Raw genomic sequence first — 25,283 nt, 5'->3', positions numbered from 1 at the left:
CCAAAAAATTCTCAACGACCGCGTCACACGTAGTACACAACATCGGACACGATAGGCTGACGATAATATAATTTTATTTCTATCGTAAACCAAATTACGTTCATTAAAAACGTATCGTACAACGTATCGTTATTTGGTGTCCGTACATTTTCCACATGTCGTATCCCTCAAAGAACATGAAATAAACGCATAAAACGCGCATTTTAACCCATTAAAGCGCGGGCATGAAATAAAGCGCTCATTTGATACGCGTTATCGGCTACATTACCGTTACGATAAATAAAACGCCAGTCCGAGAAAGCACGCAAACAAAGTGTCGCAATTAAATAACATTTTTAGCGGTGTAAAAAGAGACGGCGCACATGTATCCCGTTTAACATGTAAATTTTTTAGGTAGGTTCTAATGCGTTAAAATCGCGCGAGTATAAATATATAAATAAATAACGCGCGCTCAAGCTCGTACATGCAAAACGGAGTGGTGGAGAATAATTCAACAACAATATTAATGCCGTGTACGTAAACTATATATTAAATTACTGTACGCCGTAATATCACGTGTCTTACATCGCTCCCCCCTGAGTACATTCTGCTTCCTTGTGCTGTTAAAACTACCAAACTATGCGATCGTCCCTCATTTAATATTAATAATATCGATAATAAAGTTAAAATCGGAGAATAATCGTGCTACTCGTGACGTATGAACGTTAACTGTCGGGACCATGCATTATTAATAGAGCGTGCGGAATTGCAATACTAGCGTGCTAGTGCATCGGCTGCAACGCTGTCAATAATTTTCATTGTCCCTTTTCTTCTTCCACCTCGTATAGACCGCAAACTCTGTTGGCCGGTACAGCTTTATCTGAAACAACGTCGTACTACGTTCGAGCTCTTTGTTGCAAAAATGTGGCACATGTCAAATGCGAGCAATAATCTAATATTTCTCTATCGATTCTATTTCCAGGCCGACTAACGAGTTTACATTTATGTATACATGTATACGCACCCTCGTTCCTCTCGCACGTACGGCAATTGTTTTTCATTACGTAAAGTAATTAACTTTCATAATTCATTCTGTTATTTTAAAGCAATTTTCAAAATTCGACTCAAGCCATCCGCGAGATAAAGGGCTCATTTATTCAACACGCGACGGTATGCAAACCGGCAATTTTATCGATTTCCTTTCGCTCCTCCACCGGCAGGATGTAACGGCGTCTCTGCTCACATTTAATATTTAGACGCGCCGCGAGGAAGAATTACGCGAAGGCAACACAGTAGCTGCAAATATTTTTGCCCATAAAATCATATCAGTCAAGTTTCCCTTAATTTAGGATCGCGTCACGTGAGAGATGAAAATAAAAGAAAAGAGATGTTCGAGAATAAGAGAAATTCAATATCTTGAAACCGATTCCAGATATCGAGCATCGGGAATTCGAAAGCCCTCGCAAAATGGATTCGTGCGAAATCCCATTTTAATTCGCTCATTCTCCATAAGAGACTCTTTTTATCATTTCCTTCTCTACGTCAATCACATAACTGTCAGTGGAAGTTTTTCGCTTAACTTGCGCTCTGCGTCGCTCCACGTCCCGTTCGATCGATTCGCCGAAAAAAGTTGCGCGTCCCGCTACTTCCGCAAATTTCCGCGAAATTCGAGAGTTTTCACTTTTTACACGTAAGAAGAAATTACGTGATCAGACGCGTCGTTCGATCGACGTGATCTTTTCGCGGATTCAGCACTCGCTTCCCAGACTGTACCGATAGGTAAGACGACCGCGCCGTTACGCCCCAAAGACGGCTATTAGCTTATCAGCGGATCGAACTGATAGCGGCGGAGCGCGCGCAACCCCAAAAATAGAATGCGAATCCCGATGGGACCCGTCTGCAACCGTCTGGCTTCTTCGAAGGAGAACCATTTCGATAACGTCTCGTAGATAACATAACAGCACCGATCCATCAATACATTAATTATTTCTGATCCCTATCTAGGGCAAATTGTACCGCCTGAGTCTACAATATAATACCCAAGATCTAAAATTTATTATAAACAAATTGCGAAAAAAAATTAACGACCGCGGTTGCTCGACGATGACGGGACGCTTAACTTAACAAGCTGGTTTTGGTGTTAATACTTATTACTATGTGTTAAACACTATTTATTAAATTATATTAAAATTGATAATATATTAAAATTATATTAAACACAATTTTATGTTAATATTTTAATACTTTTAAATGGCCAAATTACTAACAGTCTCAAATGTTAAAAATCCGATCTTAAATGCTTTTCTTGAAAGATTAAAGTTTTATTTTTAATAAAATGTGGTACGAATAAGTAGACTCCTTAAAAATTCAAATAAAATTATTTGTTGTAGATATAACAGTATTTATGTCTAAATAAAATTTAGATGGAAGAAAAGGTTTTATCTTATCTTTATCTAGATTATTAGACTGTATATCATTTCCATCGTTATTATAAATTAAAAAAAATTACTTTTTTCAAACCTAACAAGAGAAGATTAGAAGTGGAAACGCCCTTTTAAAATGCAGTGTATTGCAAAAGATATTTAGCTTCAGACAGCCCTCATTAAAAAACAACAATAAATATAAAAATAAAAATTGTTAAGTTATTGAAATAAATTACTTGGTAAGATGATAGATTTTAGGAAATAAAGGAAAAAAGTGTTTTTCAAGATTTTAGGACCAATTGACTTTTTGTTGCACATAAATACAATTTGAATTAATGCGAATCCAGACCTCCCAAATACTAGTTTATGTTGTTCATTGTACTGTTAAGATGGTCACAAAAATGCATTAATTCGTATTGTATTTATATTCCTATGCATCGGAAAAAAGTTGATTGGATTTGATTAATAATGTAAAATTAAATTCTTCAATTTTCTAAAATCTACCAAGTGGCTTATAGCGGATCAAAATTTTAATATTTATGCTGTTTCTTAAAAAAAATTAGTATCTGAAGCTAGAGTTTAAGATCCTTAATATAATCATAAAAGATATTTGATTATATTTATACGAACAAATAATCACTAGTGATATACGAGTATTATGTAGAAACACTTAAACATTTAAATTTGTAATTATAGACTGATGAAAATCAAGTGAGGTCGAAACGCTTCGACAACAGTACGTTATCAATAGTAATAAAAAATAACCTACTTAGCTTGCTTTGCTTTTTATTATTTAATGTTATGAATCTTTTGCAGCAATTTAAAAATGCGCACTTTAAAAAGGCGTTTCTAATTCTGGCCCTCGCTTTGTAAATTAATATAAATAATAATAAATATTGTATGAAGTATTGTCTTCAGCTTCAACCACCAAATTACCATTTATTCTAATAAGAGAATTTTTCAAAGTGATAACAGATTGCACAAATCATAAAATAGAAGCGCAATATAAAAATTGCCTCAAAATTAGAAGTGTATATTTAAAATCTTATACATAGAATGTTGTCAATCATTATAATGCAAATTATATTATATATACTCTCTGTATTTTTCAATTTTAATCTTTATTTGTATATTGATCCAAATCAAAAAAGGAACATTTATTGATAGAAGATTTATTAAATTGAATTATTTGAAAAACTATTATTTTTAAGAAATAACAATTTATAAATAAAAATATTATTCTTCTCTCCTAAATTATTTTGCTGAATGGTGATATTATTTTAAAATTATGTAGGTAAAACTGATATATAATTTTAATTTTAATTTAAATAAATTTAAAATTTAATTATCTTTATCTTATCTAAGATAGTTTACATTTAATTCTTTTTATGTACATAATCTTTAGTTATTTAAACGCAACATTAAAAATTAACAATAACAATTATTTAATAATTTATACTTCCAAAAAGCATTTAAAATCAAATTTCCAATATTTGCGACAATGTTAGTAATTTAATTACTAACATTTGTTATTGTTATAAAAATACATCAAATCTTTCAACATAAATTTTCCATGAATAATTATGTGAACAGAATGCAAAGACGGTAATAGAAAAAAATGTGGGCGTGTATAAAGTAAATTAAGTGTCTCTACTAAACTTACCGATCATCTTGGGATAAGCCAGGTTGAGGTTGTTCATAATTTTGACAAACTCCTCCAGCGACTTGGACAGTCTGGGATTAAGAGCTTTCTCCTCGGCCACGGTGGTGACGGTCCTGCCGTTGTAATCGTGTGCGGGGTACAGCCGGTAATTTTGCGGCAGGCTGAAGATCTTCTCGTGAACGGATTTGTATAAGATCGCGGCGGATCCGCCCTACACACAGGTGGCACGGTAATTCGAGCGGACGGCAATTATGTCATAAAGCTACGAGAGGACTTGTAATACATGATAATTAAGAGTTAAAAGTGCGAGGATAATTAACAAAATATAAACAATAATAAAAAATAAAGAATAATTAACGAGTAAAAATAAAATAAAAATAAATTTAAAAATTTAGTTTTATATTAATTTTTTCATCAATAAGTTGTGCAGTTTTGTTTAAAAAAAAATGTATAAAATAAAATTTCTTACACGCGCAGAGATCATTCTCGAACCCATTGATATTGATACTCATCGGAATTAAATCAATGTCGGTCCTGTTAGTCACTGTCCGGCAATAAAGCGAAATTTGAAGCAACGTTTAAAGCACGCCACGGCCGAAAATAATAATTCCGTTCGTTCTCGTGTGTTAAAACGTCGTTTAAATCGAGCTTTCGAGGGAAGAAAAGGTCGCGGCACGTTTATAAAATGCACCGACGCGCGGTCGAGCACGATGACGGACGGCTATTCATCACGCGAGAGTTGCGGAGAAGAAGTCTTTTATATTCCCGATGATATATCGACGTTTACTTGCACCACGTGCGACACGTAGGGAAAATGTTATTGCGCGCGTCCGTCGAACATTTCGACGAGAATTCAGGATGCTGCCGCTTCATCGTGTCTGTTCCAGATCGGCATCGATCGTCGATTAGTTATGACATTCCAAATAAACCATTTATCGACATCCGACAATTATATCGGCGACAAGTTGCGAACGGCATTTCCGGTCCGGAAAGAGCCGCTTGATGTTTTTTTGTTTTTTTTATTAAACGATAGAGAGAGAGAGAGAGACGCACCGAAAGCGACGCAATGGTAACTTGCTGGTTGAAATTAATACTTCGGTCAATGAACTTGGGAGTGCGGATCGATCAATCTGGAAAGATTTTCATGAGTCACTGTGCAATCTGTCTACTAAGGTGTGCCCAGAATTATCGCACTTTTTCACGTTTCAATATTTCTTTCTTTTTTTTTGACAAATTTTGAGGACAATCTTGATTACGCAACTTCCGTCCAATTTTATTGTAATTCTATAATTGAAATTTAAGTAGCAAGAGAATACCAATTAAGTTTATCTAAAATAAATATGTATCTATATACAAACTGTACAATTAGTGATATTGAATTATATTCAATTTAAGTCATTTTTTGTAATCATATTCTTTCGTCGTCACTGGTTCTACTTATTTTAACTCTTTCTCTAGTATCTTGGATATTTCGTGTCTGATCGATTCTTGCTTGTACAAGTTGCTCGCAAGTTTAGTGGATTATTAAATTATATAGAGTTGCCGATATCGCACCGGCTCCTAAATCATACTATCTCATATAAATTCAATATAGTTACTTGTACACTCTTTATGGGATTATTTGAGAAGTACATAGCATTATCATTATACTTTATTGCACTTAACATGTTAAGAACAATAGAAATTTTGTTATTAATATTTATAAGAAAATCGTAACTTTACTGTTGTTTTTCAACAAATTTCATATCTTGATTGGAAAAAAAGGTAGAATCAATAATTTAGATAATTTGTAATGATCACAATATTATTACAATTAGATTAACAAAATTCAAATATTTTTGTGTCCTTATTTGTAAATTCAATAAATAATGTTTTACAAAATGCTTTAGTCTCTTAAATTGCGTCATTGTTTTCTCAGTTTTATATATATATATATATATATATATATATAAAAAACCAAATAAATAATAATTATATAAAGCATCTATTGTAACAATATTGCAGTAATGTTATTGCAATTTTATTGAAAAGTTATCAAAATAATATTATTGATGGAAATTATATCTGGTTTACGATACTCATCTCCAGTATTAATAAAATTATGTTTATCTAACATGTTTTCGTTTGAGAAGAAAGAATCTAACAAAAAAAGTGCCCCAAAAAGTGAAATAAACCTGTAGTGATTTAGGAAACCGGTTGCTTAATTCGCACCATTTAAAGGCTTATTAAAATCGTCATTAAAAAAATTATAACAATACATAAAATTCAGATAAAAAAAAATATAAAAGGAGAAATGTTGTGCTTTATTATGACGTAAGAAAATTAAAAATATTCCTCATAATTTGTTGGTTATAAAGCATCTATATCAAAAGTGGTGCAATTTCGGCAACCTTACCCTACATTTTATTATTTTCTAAAGCAAAGTTTCAACATTTATTCTAGAAAGGTAAAAATATGTTCATGAATTTTTAGAAATTTTTTGAATCATTTTAACCAAAAAAAATCAATAAATTTGAGATATTCAGGATGGTAGAAATGAAGCATCGTTTTAAGTATGGTATCGTAAGGGTTAATTTAACTGAAGCACAAAATTAAACAATTCAAGAATTGCTAAAAAAAATTATTAAATTTTATTTAAATTTAAGGCCAGCGTATAAATCAACAAAGTATTGTGAATAGCTCATATGAATTTCAAAAAGTAACATTTGTATAAAGGCCAAATAAGCGAGCAATCAATTTTATACAAATTGTTATTTATTTTTTTATTATTTACTAGGCACATATATTAATATGTACACTATTATTTATTTTGAAGCTAAGCAATTCAACCGTAAAAATAAATTGATTAAATACAATTGTTTTACAGTTGTTTCATATTTTGCATTAAAAAAATAAATTTCGACAAATTTGATTCTTTAATATTTAACAGTATATTTATATTATATATATATGTGCATACTATTTATTCATATTTACTAAGAGAAGAATATTTTTTAAATAAAAAAAAATCTGCAGTTTAATTGCTTATAATTTTAATTCTGTAATATTTAGAAAATGTAATATCACATTATAGGAAAATAAAAATTTGTATATTTAGCACGTATTCAAACGTCATCGGTTAAAAATTGCAAGCAAAACAAGAGCGCAGCGGCGCGATATTAACCACGTGCAGGAGAGAGAGAGGTCGTGTACTCTCCGTAGAAAACCATGAGCGCGGTTTCCAACTTTACGAGGAAACTTCGCGGGAACGTTCTCGCCGCACATTTAACGCTGAACACGGTCGTCTAATTGCAAGTTTCGTTTGCTGACCAGCTTTTATTTGCGGCTAGATTTCGAGTTAAATCAGCCGTCGAACGGAACGAACAGCTATTTAATAATGTTAAAGTCGAGAAGCACGTGGTGCACAGTTATTTTTCTACAAGACGTAAAAGTTCAGATTTTTCCCCTCCCTTTGCAATTCTTCCCTTTATGATCATCGGGAGATACCGGAACAAGGTAAACGGAGTTTACGTTAAATGTTATCGCAGACGTTTCCCGCTCCTCGCAACGAGGAGGTACGACAACGTTGCTCCATTTCAGCGCATACACACGTGCGCTGGATCGAGGACGCGAATCGCGCGCGTTAGCCAGGCGTACTCGCAAAGATACACGACTTTTCCGGCGAAGTCTCTTCCAACGGAGCTTACCTGAAAATCAGTTCTGCCACATCCCCGTATCAAGAGTACATCACCCGTGAACGCGATTGCCTGCTCATCGCACACGTACGTGACGCAACCTGCACAAATATCAGATGGAATATTTACGATATCGTGCTTCACTTCACTCGGCCGCCATCCGGCAAGCATCGCGCCGTTTTTCAAGCCAAATATATATTTATCCCTTCGCGGCGGCGATTCGCTTCGTAATCGGCCGGCACGATAAACTGAGCTCTCGCTCGTCGACTTGTTCATTCCATTTGCGATATCGCGTTCGGGGGAAAAAAGTAAAAAACGAAGGAACGGTAAAAAAGAAAGATATTGCAAACAGATATATTACGCTCGCTTGAAAAATATTGGTGCATGCGGCAAATAGCTGTATCCCAACGTGAAGATTCCTTTTCCCCGAGATACAAAAAATGGGTTTGGAATCAAGTGAGGTGATTGGAATCCGATATAACTGAATTACGATCGCTATTTTCTTAACGACTTTGTAAAGAGCAGTAATTTCATTTATCGATAAAGATGAATTGAAGATACGGGACTGGACTGTATCTTTTTATAAACCAAGTTCGTAAAGAGTTTAATTCAATATTAATACTAGGTTCTAGAATTGGAGAGGCCGACGCCGGAATTATTTATACGATCTCCACACGTATGTGATGTATGCTTTACAAAATATTTACCGGTTTCCCTTTCTCGCGAAAATATATGCTGCGCATTTGCCACGAAAGAGCTGAAATATCTAGGAATTTAATCAGCATCGTTGGAGTTTTACGGCATATAGGAATGAAGCTGATATCGAATATCTAACCCACAGGTATTTAATGCACGCTATACGCGTATTCGGCACGAAAAATCGAGCCTATCGAACGAGCCCGATATTGAGATAGCTCGGTAGACGCTTTTAGGATTTTCCCCGGACAAACGATTGAGTTGCGACTAGTAACGAATTCGGCACGATCGATAAGAATGGCGGTATCTCTTTTTTTTTCATCCTGTTTCACCGTATAAAGTCGAGTAACGCACAAATTATACATGTGTACATGCTCCAGAGTTACTGAATACCACAAACATCCGAGACCAAACTAAAAGGATAACTATCGAAACCGCAAAAAGAATTGTTCCGAATTAATTTAAATTACAAATTACAATGTCTGCAAAATTTAAATCTTTTTTTTTAGACCAAAAATCAGACAAGAATTACATTGTTGTAGATCTTTTATCGCTGAAAGCAAATCGGTTAATAAAATTGTTCTGCTACATCATATTTTCGAGAAAATTGATTTAAAAGTGTTGAAAGTGGCATTTTGAGGTATTTTTTTTTTTACCTAAAATAGTTAAAAATGTGATCTAACAAAGCAATTCTGCAAACGGATTTATTTTTAAAGCTCTGCAAACGTTACCTGTCAACTGTTTTGTGTAAACAGATAAATTTAAAAACAGAAGCTCTAATCGCTAAATAATTTTAGAAAATTTAAATTAATGTAACGATCAGTTACAAAATTTAATACGAATAAATAAGTAGACAAAATAACTACCAAGTCCATCGTGTTTCAGTAAAAAATTTAAACAATAAGTAAAATTTCGATCAATGAAAATATAGGTATCAAACATAAAGATGAGAAGATCTATGTTAATCGCAACTGATCCTAATGCTAAATAATAATTTTTACAACTTCCAACTTACGCCAGCTACGCGTCGCATATTCGCCAACTGAAACAATCATTGCGTGAAGCCGGAATATGTAATATCACAAATTGAATCGAACAATCTAATAATATTAATGTAAAGAAGCATTTAGAAGATCTCTCTTTCCCGGGAAAAATTGTAAAGGATTTATTGCGAATAAATATCTCAGGCAGTATTCGAACTCAGATCTCCCTACATTCCTTGCGGGCATCCTATCAATTCAACTACCACGACATGTGGTGATATCCCTCACAATAACCAATATGGTAGACAAACATTTTTTTTCAGACAACAGATGTATAAACAAAAATAAGTAAAATTCCGACAAAAAAGTTAAACGTAAAAAAATTCTAGTTGTTTACGATTTTCAGTAGTGACGGTCAATTTTGAGACACTCTGTATAAGAGAACTTTGACCCGAGTAAGTACTTTCTCAAGGATAGAAAAGGATATTAATATAAAAATATGTACGTTGAAAAACTACAGAAAATTGCGGTTGTGATATATCCTGGATAGAGAACAGCCCGAGTTAATCACTCCAGGGACTGCATTTCATACGCAACACGCGTGTAAAATTCAAAACACGATGTAGCACATGCTCTTCTTCTTCTAAAGATGATGAAAAAGAAGAGAGAAGAATATGAAGATAGACAAAGCCAAAACACCGAGATAAAATTTTAATCCTTTTTAGAAAAAACATTTGAAATGCATAAAAATAAAAAGAAAAATCTTATATAATAACATTAAATTACGGTACAATAATATGATATGTGATATTCAGTAAAAATAAAATAAAATAAAATAAAAAATTTTCTATCATTTAATATTATACGTAATACCTTACAAGCATAAAAATTAAAATGTAATGAATTTCTTATATTGCTATTTCCTCTCTTCTTTGCATCTTCAATGAATAATCTGCATGTCAGAAATTATTGAGTCTATATGGTCGTACCTAGGACAAGAGAGAGTTTTGGGAGATTAAGCCCTCCTAAAATTTTAAAAATTATTTACGCAACATAATAGCAAATCATTTGAATGGTATAGCTCTTATGTCGATGCAAAGAGACATTACTGAATCCTGAATATATGTTTAAATTAAAAAAAAATGTTTACACAATTTTTTGTCAATTTTATTGAATAATTTTCTTTGCCTTATATTCCTCCTTTTCTTTTTATTTAATTTTAATTTAATAACATATTTTCAATAATATATAACAATGTTTAGCAATGTTTTTTATACAGAAAGTCTTATGTTTTTTTCTAAATTTTTTTTAATTTCTTTTTGTAAGAAAATGATTATGAATATTTCATGTGTAATAATAATAATAACAATAGCAATATTTAAAAAACAATACATTTCGTTTTTCATAATTGTATTTTGCCTATTCCTTTAAAAAAAAAATAAAAGTTATGTGTGATTTTTTTTACAAAACCTATTTTTTTCCTACTAAAAATCAAGAATAAGAAGACATTTCTAAGACCTAAAATATTCAAAAAAAAGCAATTTATTAATGCAAAAAATTATTGTATATGATAATAGAATTGATAAAAACCTGCCCTCGTCCCGAAAAAAGTCCTACGTACGCCTATGAAATCTACGATGTATTTTCCACTATTATACTTAATAATTCTTGTACTCGTACGTCTAACAGACTCTGAAATTGAATCCACGTTCTAGAAATAGACGCGTTATATTTTTAATCTTTTCAATCTACGTGCAAAATAGCGCCGTCTCTCATCGCTTTCGCAAGAAAGTATTTCGCCACTTTTTCTCGGCGCTTAAATTAATAAAATAATAGACCGGGCAAACGCACGCCAATCGTTTGCGCAGAAATGCGTCCCGATATCCCATGCAGAGGCGCGTGCAGAACGTGTTCCGCAACTTTTCCGCAACGTTATTAGCCCCGAAACTTTCGTTACGCTATTCGAAAATCGTGTTTCGTATTCATCGTGCGAGCGCATTAAAAATCGCGTTAAACCGGATTACCGAATGCGTCACGAAGATTTATGGAATACGGCGTTGCACGTCGGCATTCATGTCGAAGAGAAAAGCTTGAAAAAAGGAATGTACGGTTTTAACGGAATTCGGAGTAACTTCTTTCAAGTAAACCGAGACTTAAAACGTTCACATTGAAAATAAACGCTAAAAAAACCAAAATAATTCTCGAAAACGATAGAGGTAAAAACCGGGAAAAATACAAAGACTCATTTTTCACTCGTAGACTCAACAAGACAATATATCATATACGTACATTGTAACGCGAAATAGCTCACAGAACATGTCGAGAAAACGCTGAAATCCACGTATGTATCAAATATGATACACTATGCACTTAGCCCCTTATAGGGCGGCGTTGTGCTCTATTTTACCACTCCATGTAGCTGACACATAGGCGATGTGGTAGGATGCTAGCTAAATGGACAATGGTATAATATTTTACCGTAGGGAAAAAAATAGGCAAAGGCAAAAGCTACGCTTTCGAAAAAAACGACAAAAAATCGTTTTATATACTTCACCAATAATATGTATAACTTTAATTATGTCGATTAAGCGCGTATCGATTTTTCCAAAGTTATTCTCGATTTCCCATCTTAAAGATTGATAGTTAAAAAGTAGAACAGTGTCCAAGCATGCCGCAAAAATATTTAAAGCCCTTAAAACTTAAATAAGGACGTTAAACGATAACTTTTGAGTAATTAAGAAAAAAACAGACTAACAAATACAACTAATAAAGAAAGATGTTAATTGAAAGATGTTTTTAGAAACTTTTAAATGTTATGTAAATTTATAAATAATAAAAATCGTGATCATACAATTTCCATACACTGAGAGAAAAAATTGTAGTGGTGGCAACTGTATTTCAATTAAAATCTTTCTTTATTAGTTGTATCTTTTTAATCTGTTTTTTTTCTTAATTAATACTATATAATATTGATTTTTTAATACCATATAATATTTACTATATTATATAATATATTACAATTATTTTTTACTAGCTCTCTTAATCATTAACTTACTTGCAATAACTATAATATAGTTCACTTAACATTCACCTAACATGTTCTGTGAGCTATATATTATAATTCTATTAATAAAATTTGTATGGTTGTTCTCTTATAATTACCACCACCACAATTTTTTTTCAGTATACGATTAAACGTATCGATATAATTTATCTTAAATATCGATTTATCCCAAAATTCGAAGTATTATTTTGCCAGACACCCTGATAGCTCTCCAGAGTAGTATATTTGCTAATTTTACAGTTGAACCTACGGAGACTAACCTTCGGTGTGACCTGGTGTAGGCAGCACTTTCAGTTGATGCCTGCCGAATTGGACTTGATCGTACGGTTCCAGGAGTACGTCTGCTTTAGCACCGCTGCTGCGCGATATCATGGACTTGCAGCCGGGCAACAGGCTCTTCAGTCGTCCCGTCCCGGTAATGTGGTCCGCGTGCATGTGCGTGTTCACTGCAACAGGAAGATTGCCGTGGAGCAAAGACGCCAGTCATTGTTACTAGCAAATGCATAATCGATAAGCGCAACTGAGTCCCGCGCGAGATCCCGTCGCAGCATCATGTTTCCATAATGCGTTACAAGGCGTTGCAAAACCGAGAAAAATACTGACGTACGAAATAATAACACAAGATTGTCCCAATGCAGAGACGCTAGTTAATTATTTAAGGATGTATGTGTCATATTTCAAAACATTACCAAATATATAAAAATTTCATAAAATGTTCTAGTATTACGTTTGAGTATCTGTGTAAATCTGAGAACAATTCACTTATTAGTTTAAAAATGATTTAATTTTTCGTTTATTCTTAATTCATATGTACAATTACGTTTTGCAAATTTAATGGAAAAGTACCATTAGTAATTAAATCAAAAATGTTACATATACTAATAAAACTGTAATAAATATTTGTGCAAAAATTCATTTAGATCCACTTACCCGTTTAAAAGTTATTTATTTAAAACTGCAGAAAAATATAGTAATTTTCGCTGCAAAAACCATTATAAATCAAATTTTTTATTGCTTCCTTTTTTACAGCAAGTTTCAAAATCAAAATTCACTCATTTGCGATCAAAATTTTTCATTTTTGATTAAAAAAATTAATAAACCTAGAGAAAGCTTTAACTTTTACATTTTGATAACTTTAGGCTCATATTGTATAGCAAAAACATTCTTAATGCCGATGAAGATTTTATGAAAAATCACGATATTGATGTAAAAAAAAAAAACAATGTAATAATAAATTCTTTTATAAAAAATAACAAGATTAAAAAAAATTTTTTCTAAAGGCATTTAATGCTGACATTTGAAAAGTTGCGGCGAGCAGTTGGTGCTTCGACATTGATTAAAAAGTCTGAAATTAATGTTGAAAGTTCCGGTGTAGCTTGTACATCGTTTTTTAAAATATCTTACGCGTACAAATGCACGCAAATATAATTTAGCTTCAATAGATAATTAAATTATATTAAATCTATTAATATAATTAGCGGCCTTGCTCTCTTTGTATGACTGAGTTACGAATAATGCGCATAGTTTTACGGGAGTGGGGTAGCATTAATAGCGTTTGCATTATCGGAAAATGAAGAGAAGTGTATTATGGAAACGTCCGTTTGTTCGGGACAGAATTGGCACACGCAGAGTTCCGCATAAACAAGTGTATACGTTCCACTCAGCCAAAGCGATCTCTCGCAAAAACCACTTCGTGGTCTGATAACGCAATAAGTAATAAGGTAATCCTATCAGCCCTTTTTCACCATGATATATGACGTAGTAAACTTTGTCACTTCTTGTCAAATCGAAAATCCCTTCACCATTAAGGGAGGAAATTTCGAAAGGGCTAATACTGCCTGCGTGAGTAGGGACAGATGTTAATATGTTTGAACTCTGAAATTAATAATAATTAGAAATCGAGAGGTCTTTAGAAAAGAAAAGTTTTTTTGTTATAATTTTATTTTTGTTATAATCTATTATTTATTATATTTCTGAATATTTCCCAGAAATCTTTTAAATTTACATTTAAAGATTTTTTAATGTTGTTTAATTTAGAAAAATTGCAAAAATTTGGGAATTTTATTTATGCAAATTGATATTTAATAAAAATTTTTTGTTACATTGCTCTGAGCTCGTTTTTTCATAATTTATGATGACAATATTTTTTATGATAATACTATTATACATTTTTAATTATTCTACGAAGATTATTTTAATTATTCTATGAAAATTATTCATATTTTTATTATTTTATTATAACTTCTTTTAAATTTTAATCAATAGTTTTTTAATCAATAATTCAGCGGTTATAAATAAATTTTTATGTAAAAGTATTATAAACAAGGTTTTACAATAATTATATCTTTAATCTTTATTCTTCTGAAAGGACATCGTGATATCCATTTGATTTGTAAAACAATTTTTTTTGTTTTAGTGGCCTTAGCGTCTTGAAAAAAAATTGTTGCGCAAGTGAATTACATTTTTCATCTAGTTTAATTTTTTATCAATAACATTTTCGGGATGACTGTGGCTTGAGCAATCAGGCTTTATTTTTATATATCTATTTTTACCAAAGGGATATCCGACTACCTATATGTATTTTGTACAGAAATTCAATGAAAAAGTTATATTTAAAAAAAAATGTTTTTTTATTTCTAATTGCTTTATTTATTTTTTCATCCATAATATTTTAAACATATAATAAAAAATAACATAAAAAAATTATTATATGTATAATTTATATAAATTAAAAAAGTATTTCTGACAAAAAATTTAAATAAATAAAAAATGTAGTTTAGTTGTAAAATTTTAGCACGCTAGACACATAACCAGATACATAAAAAAAACTAGAAACTAGAAATATAAAACTAAAAACATAAAAAAATTTATTGTACAAAAAAATCGTTTTACAACTGAAATGGATATCTCTTTGATAGAATAAGAATTAAAATATCATCAATTTTTATTTTAAACACGAATAAGAATATTGACCAAAAATATGTTAGCTAGATAGCAGTCAGAAAATAATTTTATGTTTGACTATTAAAATAGTTATGTAAGACGTTCAAGCATGACACTGCTTTAAAACGTTTTAACATTCTAACAATCAATTTAAACGTCCAATACAAAATTTTAAGGGTTTATTATAAATGATTTTTTGTATTTCAGCAAAATTATTTTTTCCATATACAATAATAAATTGGATATAGATGATATATGAATAACACAAGAAATAAGAAATGCTATTTTTTTTGGTTGAAGCGGATCTTGCTATTTAATAGTATTTTCATTTTAATTATTAAATATATGTATATATATCTCATGTCTATAAATTTATTATGTAATATGTACACAGAAAAAACGAGTTTGTTGAAGTAACTAAAAATTTAGTTAAATACAGAAAGTAATTTTGGCTGTCAAAATTATTATGTAGAACGCTCAAGCATGATGAATAACGTTGCAAAAAAATTTGACATTCTAGCAAGTAGTTTCAGTTATCGTATAATTAATTTAATAGTAAATATAACAAAATTATTTTCAGATCTGCATCTAGCTAACTTTTAGTTGTTTTAGTAAAAGCGTTCGTTCCGCATATAACAAATTTATGTATTTATGTATTTAATAGCGTATTTAATAGCGGATATATCAAATTTTGTCTATTTCCTATTTACAAAGATTAATTTATTTCTCAGAATCCTGTATCTAATAATTCGAAATTACTTTTCTACTTCTTTTCTTAGTATTAGTTCGAATAACCGACGTTTCCGTGACATGACTTGAACGATATCGTATCGCTGGTTAGTCAAACTTTCAATCAAGGGTTAAACTTAATTAATTTCCATGCAGATCCATCTTCGGGCGCGATAAGCACGATTTGTCGAAATAACGCTCTCATCGTCGCGATACACTCGGGTATTATACGGCAGCCGCGAAATCGTATCGGCTCGTGCCCGAAGTCAAAGTTCTTTATCGAAATTGGCGAAGTTCGACAATATGCCCGGGCGCACTCTCACCGGGTTTATGGTCCACGGGCGTGTTAACCCCCGGGACAATAGCGAAACTATGCGGGGTCCACGGCCGTCCTTAGCGGCGGCGGGATTGCATGCTAATTCATTACGAAGTTCGGCAAATATTGGGTCGGTTAGTAGGATAGTTCGCGATATAACTCTGCGCCCTCGGCTCGTAAATCACGGCGCGGGGCATCGCGTAATTGCCGACAAGTACATTTCCGACGATATCGAGTAACGACGCCGGTAAGATAATACGTTTTGTTGTTAATTACAGTATGTAATTAATTAGTTATCGATTCGACTGTTTTACGAGCGGAGTACGTCAATAAATGTTAGGTTTTCGCAGCCACGGAATGAGTAATTTTATTCAACGTTAATGTTCAAATGCTAAATTCCTGTTTAATAATCGCACATCGTATTGAGACTCTCAAAATAACTTTCATCAACCGTCCGTCAATCCTTAAGGTAATACTGGAGTTGTCAATTTTACCGATAAACTCGACTTACGAAACATCAACAGACCTCTATATGCATCGAGATCTCACGTACACGTGTACACAATTTGCCAAACATTCTATTCTCTTAGGTTTGCTGATTTAATTCTAATGATTCAACATTATTCATTCATTTATTCAACATCTGGCTCTGTCTTTATTTCGCACGAATAACCTGCATAACGTTTCCACGAAGTAAATGTGTCTGTGAATTGATGGTTTTCGTCGCAATATTAAAGTAAAAGTCGATAAGAAAATCTGTAATTTTAAAATGTTTTCAGGTTTTTGGCAAAAAATAAACCGACTCTTTAAAACCAATACAAAGTGTGAATTGTTTAACAAAATGGTATTTTTGCCGTTAATACAGACGATTGCCAACATCGCCTTAAGATCGGTTGAAAAATATTTCTGAACGTTCGAGTGACGTCAAATCTTGCGAAATAAAAAAGGACAGGAAATTGGAAAAATCCTATTGCACATGACGTCGCGGAAGTGGTTATCGATATCGATTTGCTGCACTTTACGAGTTGTAAAAAGCTAAAAGAGCAATAAACGTCGATATGTAAAGTGTAACATCCGGTAAACATTTCCGGTAAAGTTACACCAAAATTTTATACGCGCAGTTGCGGCAAAGTTTTCGAGTTTGCATCGATATTTCTTGCACTAGTCTAATAATAGCTCTTCAGTAAAACTTTGCCAAAAAGACCCGTGTGTATTATCTCATAAAAGTGGCACAAATGGAGCCCCGAGGGGAAAACGAGGATAATTACCGCGATATTTTGTAACAAAATTATAATTAAAATTATGTGTCGGGATGATCGACGTAAATATGACAGTTTCTTCTCTAAAACTAATTCAACAACGGTCGAATTCTGTATCTGATGTACGTTGAATTTCAAAGTTTTTGACCAAGCAACGATTATAAATGTTGACATAATACTGTTTTAACGCGTTACTACTTTGCAAAAATTCGAATTTGCTTTTAAAATATACCCAGGTAAACTCCATCCGCGATCTAGCTGGTGTAACACACAGAGTATACAATCCCGACTAAATAATATCGAATGATACGAAAAACTGAACTGCATACACATATGTACGTAGACAGGCGCGCGCGTTTTCCCCTCGTCGATTTTCCAGTATTTTATTTCCCAAACCGCGATATTTACGAGTGAGATAATGATCTACGCTCGCAGTTGGCAACTCACAGGCGTATTTCAGCGTTAATCCCAGTTCCTCGACGATTGTTTTGTCACGATCGGCCCATTCGATGACCGGATCGATCAGAATCGCTTCCTTATCGTTGATATCGGCCAGCAGATACGTGTACGTACTGGATACTGGATCGAAGAGCTAGAGAAAGAGATTTAAACAATTATTTTTTACTCTCTGGCAATCATGATATAAAATATTACATTATTCATATTATATTATACGTAAATACATTATTCTTATTTTAACAATATTATTCTCGTGATTGTGTCTTTGTAACCATGTTGTTACAAATAAGGCCGGCTAAATTACATGCGCGTGGATTAAAAAGTTGAAAACAAACAAACGTAACGAGACATGGTGATGATATAAATGTATTCATATGGCGCATTACATGCGATAATAAACAGAGGAGATTCTGAAACGCTACACATTTAAATAATATTTTTACTATACATGCATTTACGTTTCAGTACGAATCAAATGAAAATACGATAGATAAGATAATCAATTGCAGACAAACAAGCGCATTGACATTTCGCAACGTTTAACAACGATTTGTACATTTTGAATCCTGTCGCATGTTTAATTGCACCCACACTCTGATTCGCATGTGCGCGTGCAGGGGGCAAGGGGACGGTAGAAAATATAATTCTTTGAAAATACACCGAAGCTGCGCGAAACTATTTTCACGAAGCGCAAACAAAAAATAGAACGTTTTTTTGCACTTTTCCTCTATGTTAACGCGCAATGTTCGGTAATCCTGTCAGTGCTGACTCGTTTTTAGAGATAATTCAGATGTGTAATAATTTTTGTTTTTAGTCAGATTTCATCTGCGCTCTCATCTGAATTCTAACTTGAAACCTATCGAAAAATGAAACAGGCTTTACTTTGAGCAAATCGAAATATAAACGAAAATATAACGGCGCAATATTTTTTTTCATCATATAGTTTCTTTGTTACATCAATCCAATCCATTAATATTCGTTGTGGAAACAGGAAACAAATTTGAATTAAATTCATTCGCTCGGCAACTTTGAAGTGGCCCTCGCATTTAATGCAACTTATCACTTTGGTATTACGTTTTGCTATTAACGAGATAAAAGAGTGACAGAAACAGAAATTAGAAGATTTTTAAGCAAAGAAAAAAGTAAAAAGGTTAGAATAAAAGATAAAAGCTGTAGTAACTTTAAATAATAATAAAAGTAACAAAAATTAAAGGTTGGATGTAGAATAAGAAAGAAAAGTAAAGTACAAATGGTCCAATCAGCAGACAATGTTTTTTAAATGTTTTTAAAACATTTATTCTTCATTATAGCGTTTTGTAAATATTTAAAAACGTTTAAAAAACATTATCTGCTGATTGAGTATCCAGCAAACACAAAATTACAGTTATGTAAATGTTGGTTATAATTTCCCACCCAACTGTTATATAAGACATCAAGCGATTCGTTATATCAGGAATAGAACTCACATTATGACTGATAAAGTTCCTTATAAATTTTCGAATCACCTATAATTTTAAAGCAATTTTTACATTGCGCTTTTTTCTCTAATTTGCATAATTTGTTATGTTGATTAAAAAAAATTCTTCTGTTAAAAGAATAAATGGTAATTTGAAAGACAATATTTCGTACTCGTTACTGTTTACATTAAATATGATAAAGATAACATTTCTTTTATCAAAAATAAAGATGTAAGTAATATTACATTACAATAATTGATAAAGATAAGATAAAGCAATTTCTTCATTTAACTAATTATCTAGATAATTTTATAGATATTGGCAAACATTGTTACGTAATAAAATAAACGAAGTCCCTCTCTCGGCAGAAAGCCGAAGGAAATAAATTATATTTCATACAATCTGTATTATTTTATTACCTTTTTTCTTTGATATAATTGTTGTTCTACGTAGAAGCTAACAGACGTAAAAGCCGTAAAAACAGTGGCGAATATTTGGCATTCCATACGTCAAGGTAAACTCAAAACCGATTACTTTCCGACTGGTAAATCAAATTTCCGTCGAAACCATTTCAAAGGTCTGTTGAAATTGTAAACGAAAAAAGTTCTTTGAAAAAAAAACATGCATTCAGTTACGGTTGACTAGAGTATTACAGAAACGATGCGGATTAAAGAACATCGAAAGCTCTAACTTTCTACAATAATAATTTAAAAAGAAGTGTAATTTGCTTAAAACAAATTCATTGATATTGTAAGCCGTGTAACAAAATTGAAAAATTACAAATTCCTTAATATTTTGATTAAAAAAAGAAATTGTTTTATATTTGTGATAAAAATCTTCTCTTGAGATATTTCAGTCAACCGGAGATACTTGCACTTTCTGCATCAAGATTTTTACAACCCGGGTAAACTCTCGAATGTAAAGTTCGGCATTTTCAAGGTTACTCCAAACATCCCCTCAAATGCGAATGCGAATGCGAATGCCAATGTTCTCCCTGACCGCGCTTTTCTACATTTTTCTGCAATCCTTTCTCTTATCCCTCGAAATCCAGGATACGCAAAGTCGCTTTGTTTTATATGCAGCAAACACAGAAGAAGAGAAACGGAATTTACTTTTTTTAGTAGCTTTTCTATACCCTCTTACAATGTTTTCTTTTGTTTTTTTTTGTTCTTTCAAAATATTGAATATGTATTTATTTGATTTAAAATGCCACCGAAAACGGATCTTATTAGATTTACCCTTTCAATATGCATTTTTTAATATTTTCCAATAGTGTTTCTCGCGCTCTTCTATTTCTTCTTTCTTTCTTCAAAGTATTAAATGAATATAAATATATAAATTTAAAATAAATAAAGATGCAACAATTATTAAACGAGCTATTTGGCAATTTAATGTCCCTTAAGATTGCTCTTTCCAAAACGATATTCCAAGATTAAAATTAAAAAAATTGTTTAATCCTTTTGTAGCGTTACCGTCATCAAATGGATACGACGCAATTATACTCCTTGTAATTAAAAAAACTGCACAAAATAGAATAAAAGACGCAGTGTTATGAGATTTTTCTTTACATTTTAATAAAATGATTCCTTGAAAGAGCGGAGTCTCCAAAATTAAGTTTGAAGACAAAAGTAAATGAGATACATTTTTGAGAAAAACTTTTTTAAAAAATTCTTTCGTGTAAAAATCAATTCAAGGCATTCATATGATATTCCTGGCAATAATGGTGTCCGGTATTTATGCTGCAGAAGTTAAACAAATAAAAGGAATCAAGATAATTTGCTCACTGTTACATACCATCACGTTATATCAATACTGTGTTGTGATGTGCTTTTCATTGTTAATATTAACAAACTATCGTAAATTGGATCAATTTATGAATGATGTAAATACCTACATTGTAGTGATATACCTATGTCCTATATAAAATGATTGCTTTCTTCAGACAAAGTGTAAAAAGCTTAGTGGTCGTTTCATGATACATAAGTATCAAGGGCTACTAAAGGATAGAGTATACTAAAATAAAAGTGTAGTTCTTATATTCTTTGTTCAACTTCGTCCTATCCATAAGTGGCCATATATTCCATCGCTTTTAATATACGACAAAAAGTCAAGAGTTTCTAAACGTTTTCTTTTTTTCAACTATAAGAAAACTATTTCGTTTTTAAATATAACAAAAATATATCATTAAAAAATTTTTTTATTGTAGTAGACAGTATAAAACAGAGCTGTGCTGTAAATTTCAAGATTATATCTGCACGAATTATTTACATATTGTTTTATATGATATGTTTAATCAAATTTTTTTTATGTATACAATACAAGCAATGTAAATTATTTTAAATTTAAATGAAAAACTCATATAAAAAAAGCAATTAAAAAAGCAATTATAAAATTGTTAATATATCTAATTTCAGTATTGATGAAGTAAAAATAAATAATATTAAAAATAAAAGAATGGAGTATACAGCCTTTGCCAAAATTATTAGTACTTATATTTTTTTTATTTATCTGTAATTTTTTTATCTGTATTACTTCATATATTAATTACTAGCATTGTATAAAAGTATAAAGAATTTTCGAAAAAAAAGATATTGACATTTTAATTTTTATTTAAATCTTTCTAGTTAAAAATGTTAAAAAATGTATAAAGTACACAATGCTTAATGTTTTTGGCTAATATTTTTGTTATTTTCACAATTTCTCATAAAACCTGAATTTTCTACAATTGATCACTTATTATTTACAGAATAACATGTAAAATGTATATTCACATAGTATTCACAATAATTTAGATTACTTTTATTTTATACCTAAATACTTTAATATAGAATTTATAAATATAGTTAATGTTAAACATAGTAAATAAATAATGCTTGATAAATTAAGATAAGTTAAGATAAATTTTCGATAAGTGCGATATACATCCGAGTTATCCTATATGCCAAAATGTATTAACCTTGTAACCGTGTTTGGGTTTTCTTCAACCTGAAAATTTGGGAGAAATTCTCACGGGGTATTAGAATATCATTACATTCTTTGTATATTACTCTATTCACTAAAATGTGTTTATTTACTACCCAGTCGGCACACAGATTCAAAAAGAATTAAAAAAGAATTCAGACTTATGTCATCAATTTAGTGTTCATTTTGAAATGCAGAAAGAATTCTTTTTTTGAAAAGAGTTCTTTTTGCATTTGAAAATAAATTTTGAATGATGACATAAGTCTGAATTCTTTTTGAATTCTCTGCGCCGACTGGGTAAAATATTGTAATATTCAGAAAAATCGCAAAGCTTGAACCTTTTGTTAATAATACTCTTATATCACAAAAATTTTAATATTTAAAAAATGTTTGAGTCGAAAAAGACTCAAATACAGTTAGAAGGTTAATATGTATAATGGCAAAAAAATTGTATTATCAGAAACATTAAAACATTTTATTATAAAATTACTGCAATATTGCATTGCAATTTTTCTAAAGACGGACGTTTTACTAATTGCTGCAATATTGTAGCAACATATATTTTGCGACGTTTTTGCAATGTTGCAATCTTGCGATGAAATAATTCTGCAATGTTGCTACAATCTTTCTGTGGTGTATACATACACAATGTAGCTTATTTATATTTTATGTATAAATCCTAATAATAACACAGCCACACAAAAAAAGTATCATGTCCGAAAGACTAGACTTATTTTGAGGCTCTGAAACCGAATATAACCTCAGAATTGCGTCATCAGATCAGGATTTCTTTTTACCTTCAAAAAATTGCAAAACAATCCTTAAAATTACACTATTCAGCTTGGTAAAAAAAATCCTGATCTAATGGCGCATTCTGAGGTCATATTCGGTTTCAGACCCTCAAAATACATAGAAATATATAGATTTAATCTCTCGAACGTGACACTTTTTTTGTGTGGCTGTGTAATTTTTATTAGTTCTGATGCAATATCTAAATCTTCTAGGATCCATTAATTTAATTGTTCGCATAGATTACACATGAAACATAAATTGACATAATTTACACTGTATGCACGTAATATAAATTACCTATATTTTACGCATAAACGCAAAGTTCTGTTTAAAATCGCTTGTGACAAAATTTAACTTCAATTACATTCAAATAATACGATCGAATTATGATAAGGTACGTGTATATATCGTCACTAACGACCGTCAGATGACGTTGGCGGCCGAGTCCCCGAGCACCGACGAGAGACTATTAAAGATCGTCAACCCAACCCTGGGTAAATTTTCAGGGCCGTCACTGGGGCCCCAGGGGCCCGACGGTAATTGAAGAGCGATGACGTTATCGACTATATGATTGTTAATACAAATATTTGAGTAATACATTATTAAAATCTTGATTTTTTTAATTATATTTTTTATTATATTTTATTATATTTTTATTATACAAATACTTTATAAGCAAGTATGCATACTTATATTTAATAACATCATTGTATATTGCTTCAAAATTCTAATTCTTTTTGATCAGTTATTATCTCTGTCGATAATCAAACTTGGATGTTAACATCAAAACTGCAATTTTTAATAAAAATCGAGAATTTTCGGGTTATAAATACATAAGCATATCTATAAAACTTCAGGATAACAATAAATTATAAAATTAGTACTCTATTGTCAGTTTATCATTAAAAATTTAACAGTCACACAAACTCCTGTAAGGTTAGCGATCTTTAATAGTTTCTCGTCGGTGCCCCGAGTGAATATGTGTCGGTTACCCTTCGCGCGAATGTTACCTGGCGAAACAAGAAATCCCTTGAGAAGGGCACGCGTTCCGTCAAAACGTCGATCATGGTGTACTTCGCGCGCGTTACATTTGCCCGTAGAACTAGCGATGACGCTACTCGATAGAAATTGTGGATCATAATTCATTTATATCCATTTATATACAGCATCACATACGTCCCGTCACGTAGCACCGCGCATGACTATCGACGAATGACAGCACGCAACTGGTTCTCTTTAATTTGTATCCCCTCACCGCGTATTCCGCAACATTGCGCAACTGTTATCTTTTGCCATTTTTTTAATCGTATTGGCTTGCTACGTCACAATGTGTCAATTGCTGAATCATGAGGTTCGTTTTTGTTAATAATCCCTGTGAATTACGTATTATCGAGTGATATGCGGGCGTATCACGTAGGCACGGTTTTGTTGAGATAAAGTTGCTCATCTTGGAGCATGACATGATTCTGGTCGGTCGGTCCCCTACTACCTAGTATCTAGACTGATGTTTAGCACTTGTTTGCACTTAAGCACTTTATGTAAACAAAAAGGAAGAAGCACTTAAGTTGACTGTAATGGATTGATCATGTCCTATTAAGGAAGAAAGAAAAATCACTTTTCGAAGGTACATGGTTATGACAAATTTCTAATAAATTTATTTAATTTTAGAAAATCAATTATAAGGACTAATGTAATTATGTAATTGATTTATTTGATTTCTTATTTATTTGATTTCTGATTGATATAATATTGTTTTAGGCTGAGAGCATTCAAAGCTTTACATTAATTTGTGTTTCGACCATGTGTGCATTGGAGGAATTGCTCAGTGCTGATAAAAAATTTTTGAAAGTTTCTGACAATTGATTTTCACATTATACATATCCAA

The 25,283-nt window shown here is 31.7% G+C and overlaps 1 protein-coding gene across 1 annotated transcript; it reads right to left on the bottom strand.

Annotated features, from left to right (window-relative positions):
* Positions 1-57: 57 nt before the first annotated feature.
* On the bottom strand, positions 58-25,021 carry LOC105198582 (persulfide dioxygenase ETHE1, mitochondrial). Its single transcript, XM_011165336.3, has 6 exons — positions 24,409-25,021; positions 18,177-18,321; positions 12,743-12,928; positions 7,752-7,840; positions 4,066-4,276; positions 58-859 (listed from the first exon to the last, which is right to left on the bottom strand). Exons 1-6 carry the CDS (start codon positions 24,535-24,537, stop codon positions 795-797), a joined length of 825 nt encoding a protein of 274 aa, XP_011163638.1. The 5' UTR covers positions 24,538-25,021; the 3' UTR covers positions 58-794.
* Between the last annotated feature and the right edge of the window lie 262 nt (positions 25,022-25,283).

Source organism: Solenopsis invicta, chromosome 8 (genome assembly GCF_016802725.1).
Source record: "Solenopsis invicta isolate M01_SB chromosome 8, UNIL_Sinv_3.0, whole genome shotgun sequence".
NCBI lineage: Eukaryota > Metazoa > Arthropoda > Insecta > Hymenoptera > Formicidae > Solenopsis > Solenopsis invicta.
The sequence above is the reverse complement of the archived record's forward strand: the minus strand, read 5'-3'. Positions and strand labels throughout refer to the sequence as shown.

Coding starts and splice junctions, on each gene's coding strand:
- LOC105198582 (XM_011165336.3), bottom strand. CDS start 24,537: ATGATCCACAATTTCTATCGAGTAGCGTCATCGCTAGTTCTACGGGCA. Junction 18,322..24,408: donor GGGATTTCTTGTTTCGCCAG/GTAACATTCGCG, acceptor CTCTTTCTCTAG/CTCTTCGATCCAGTATCCAG. Junction 860..4,065: donor GGCTTATCCCAAGATGATCG/GTAAGTTTAGTA, acceptor ACGTTGTTTCAG/ATAAAGCTGTACCGGCCAAC.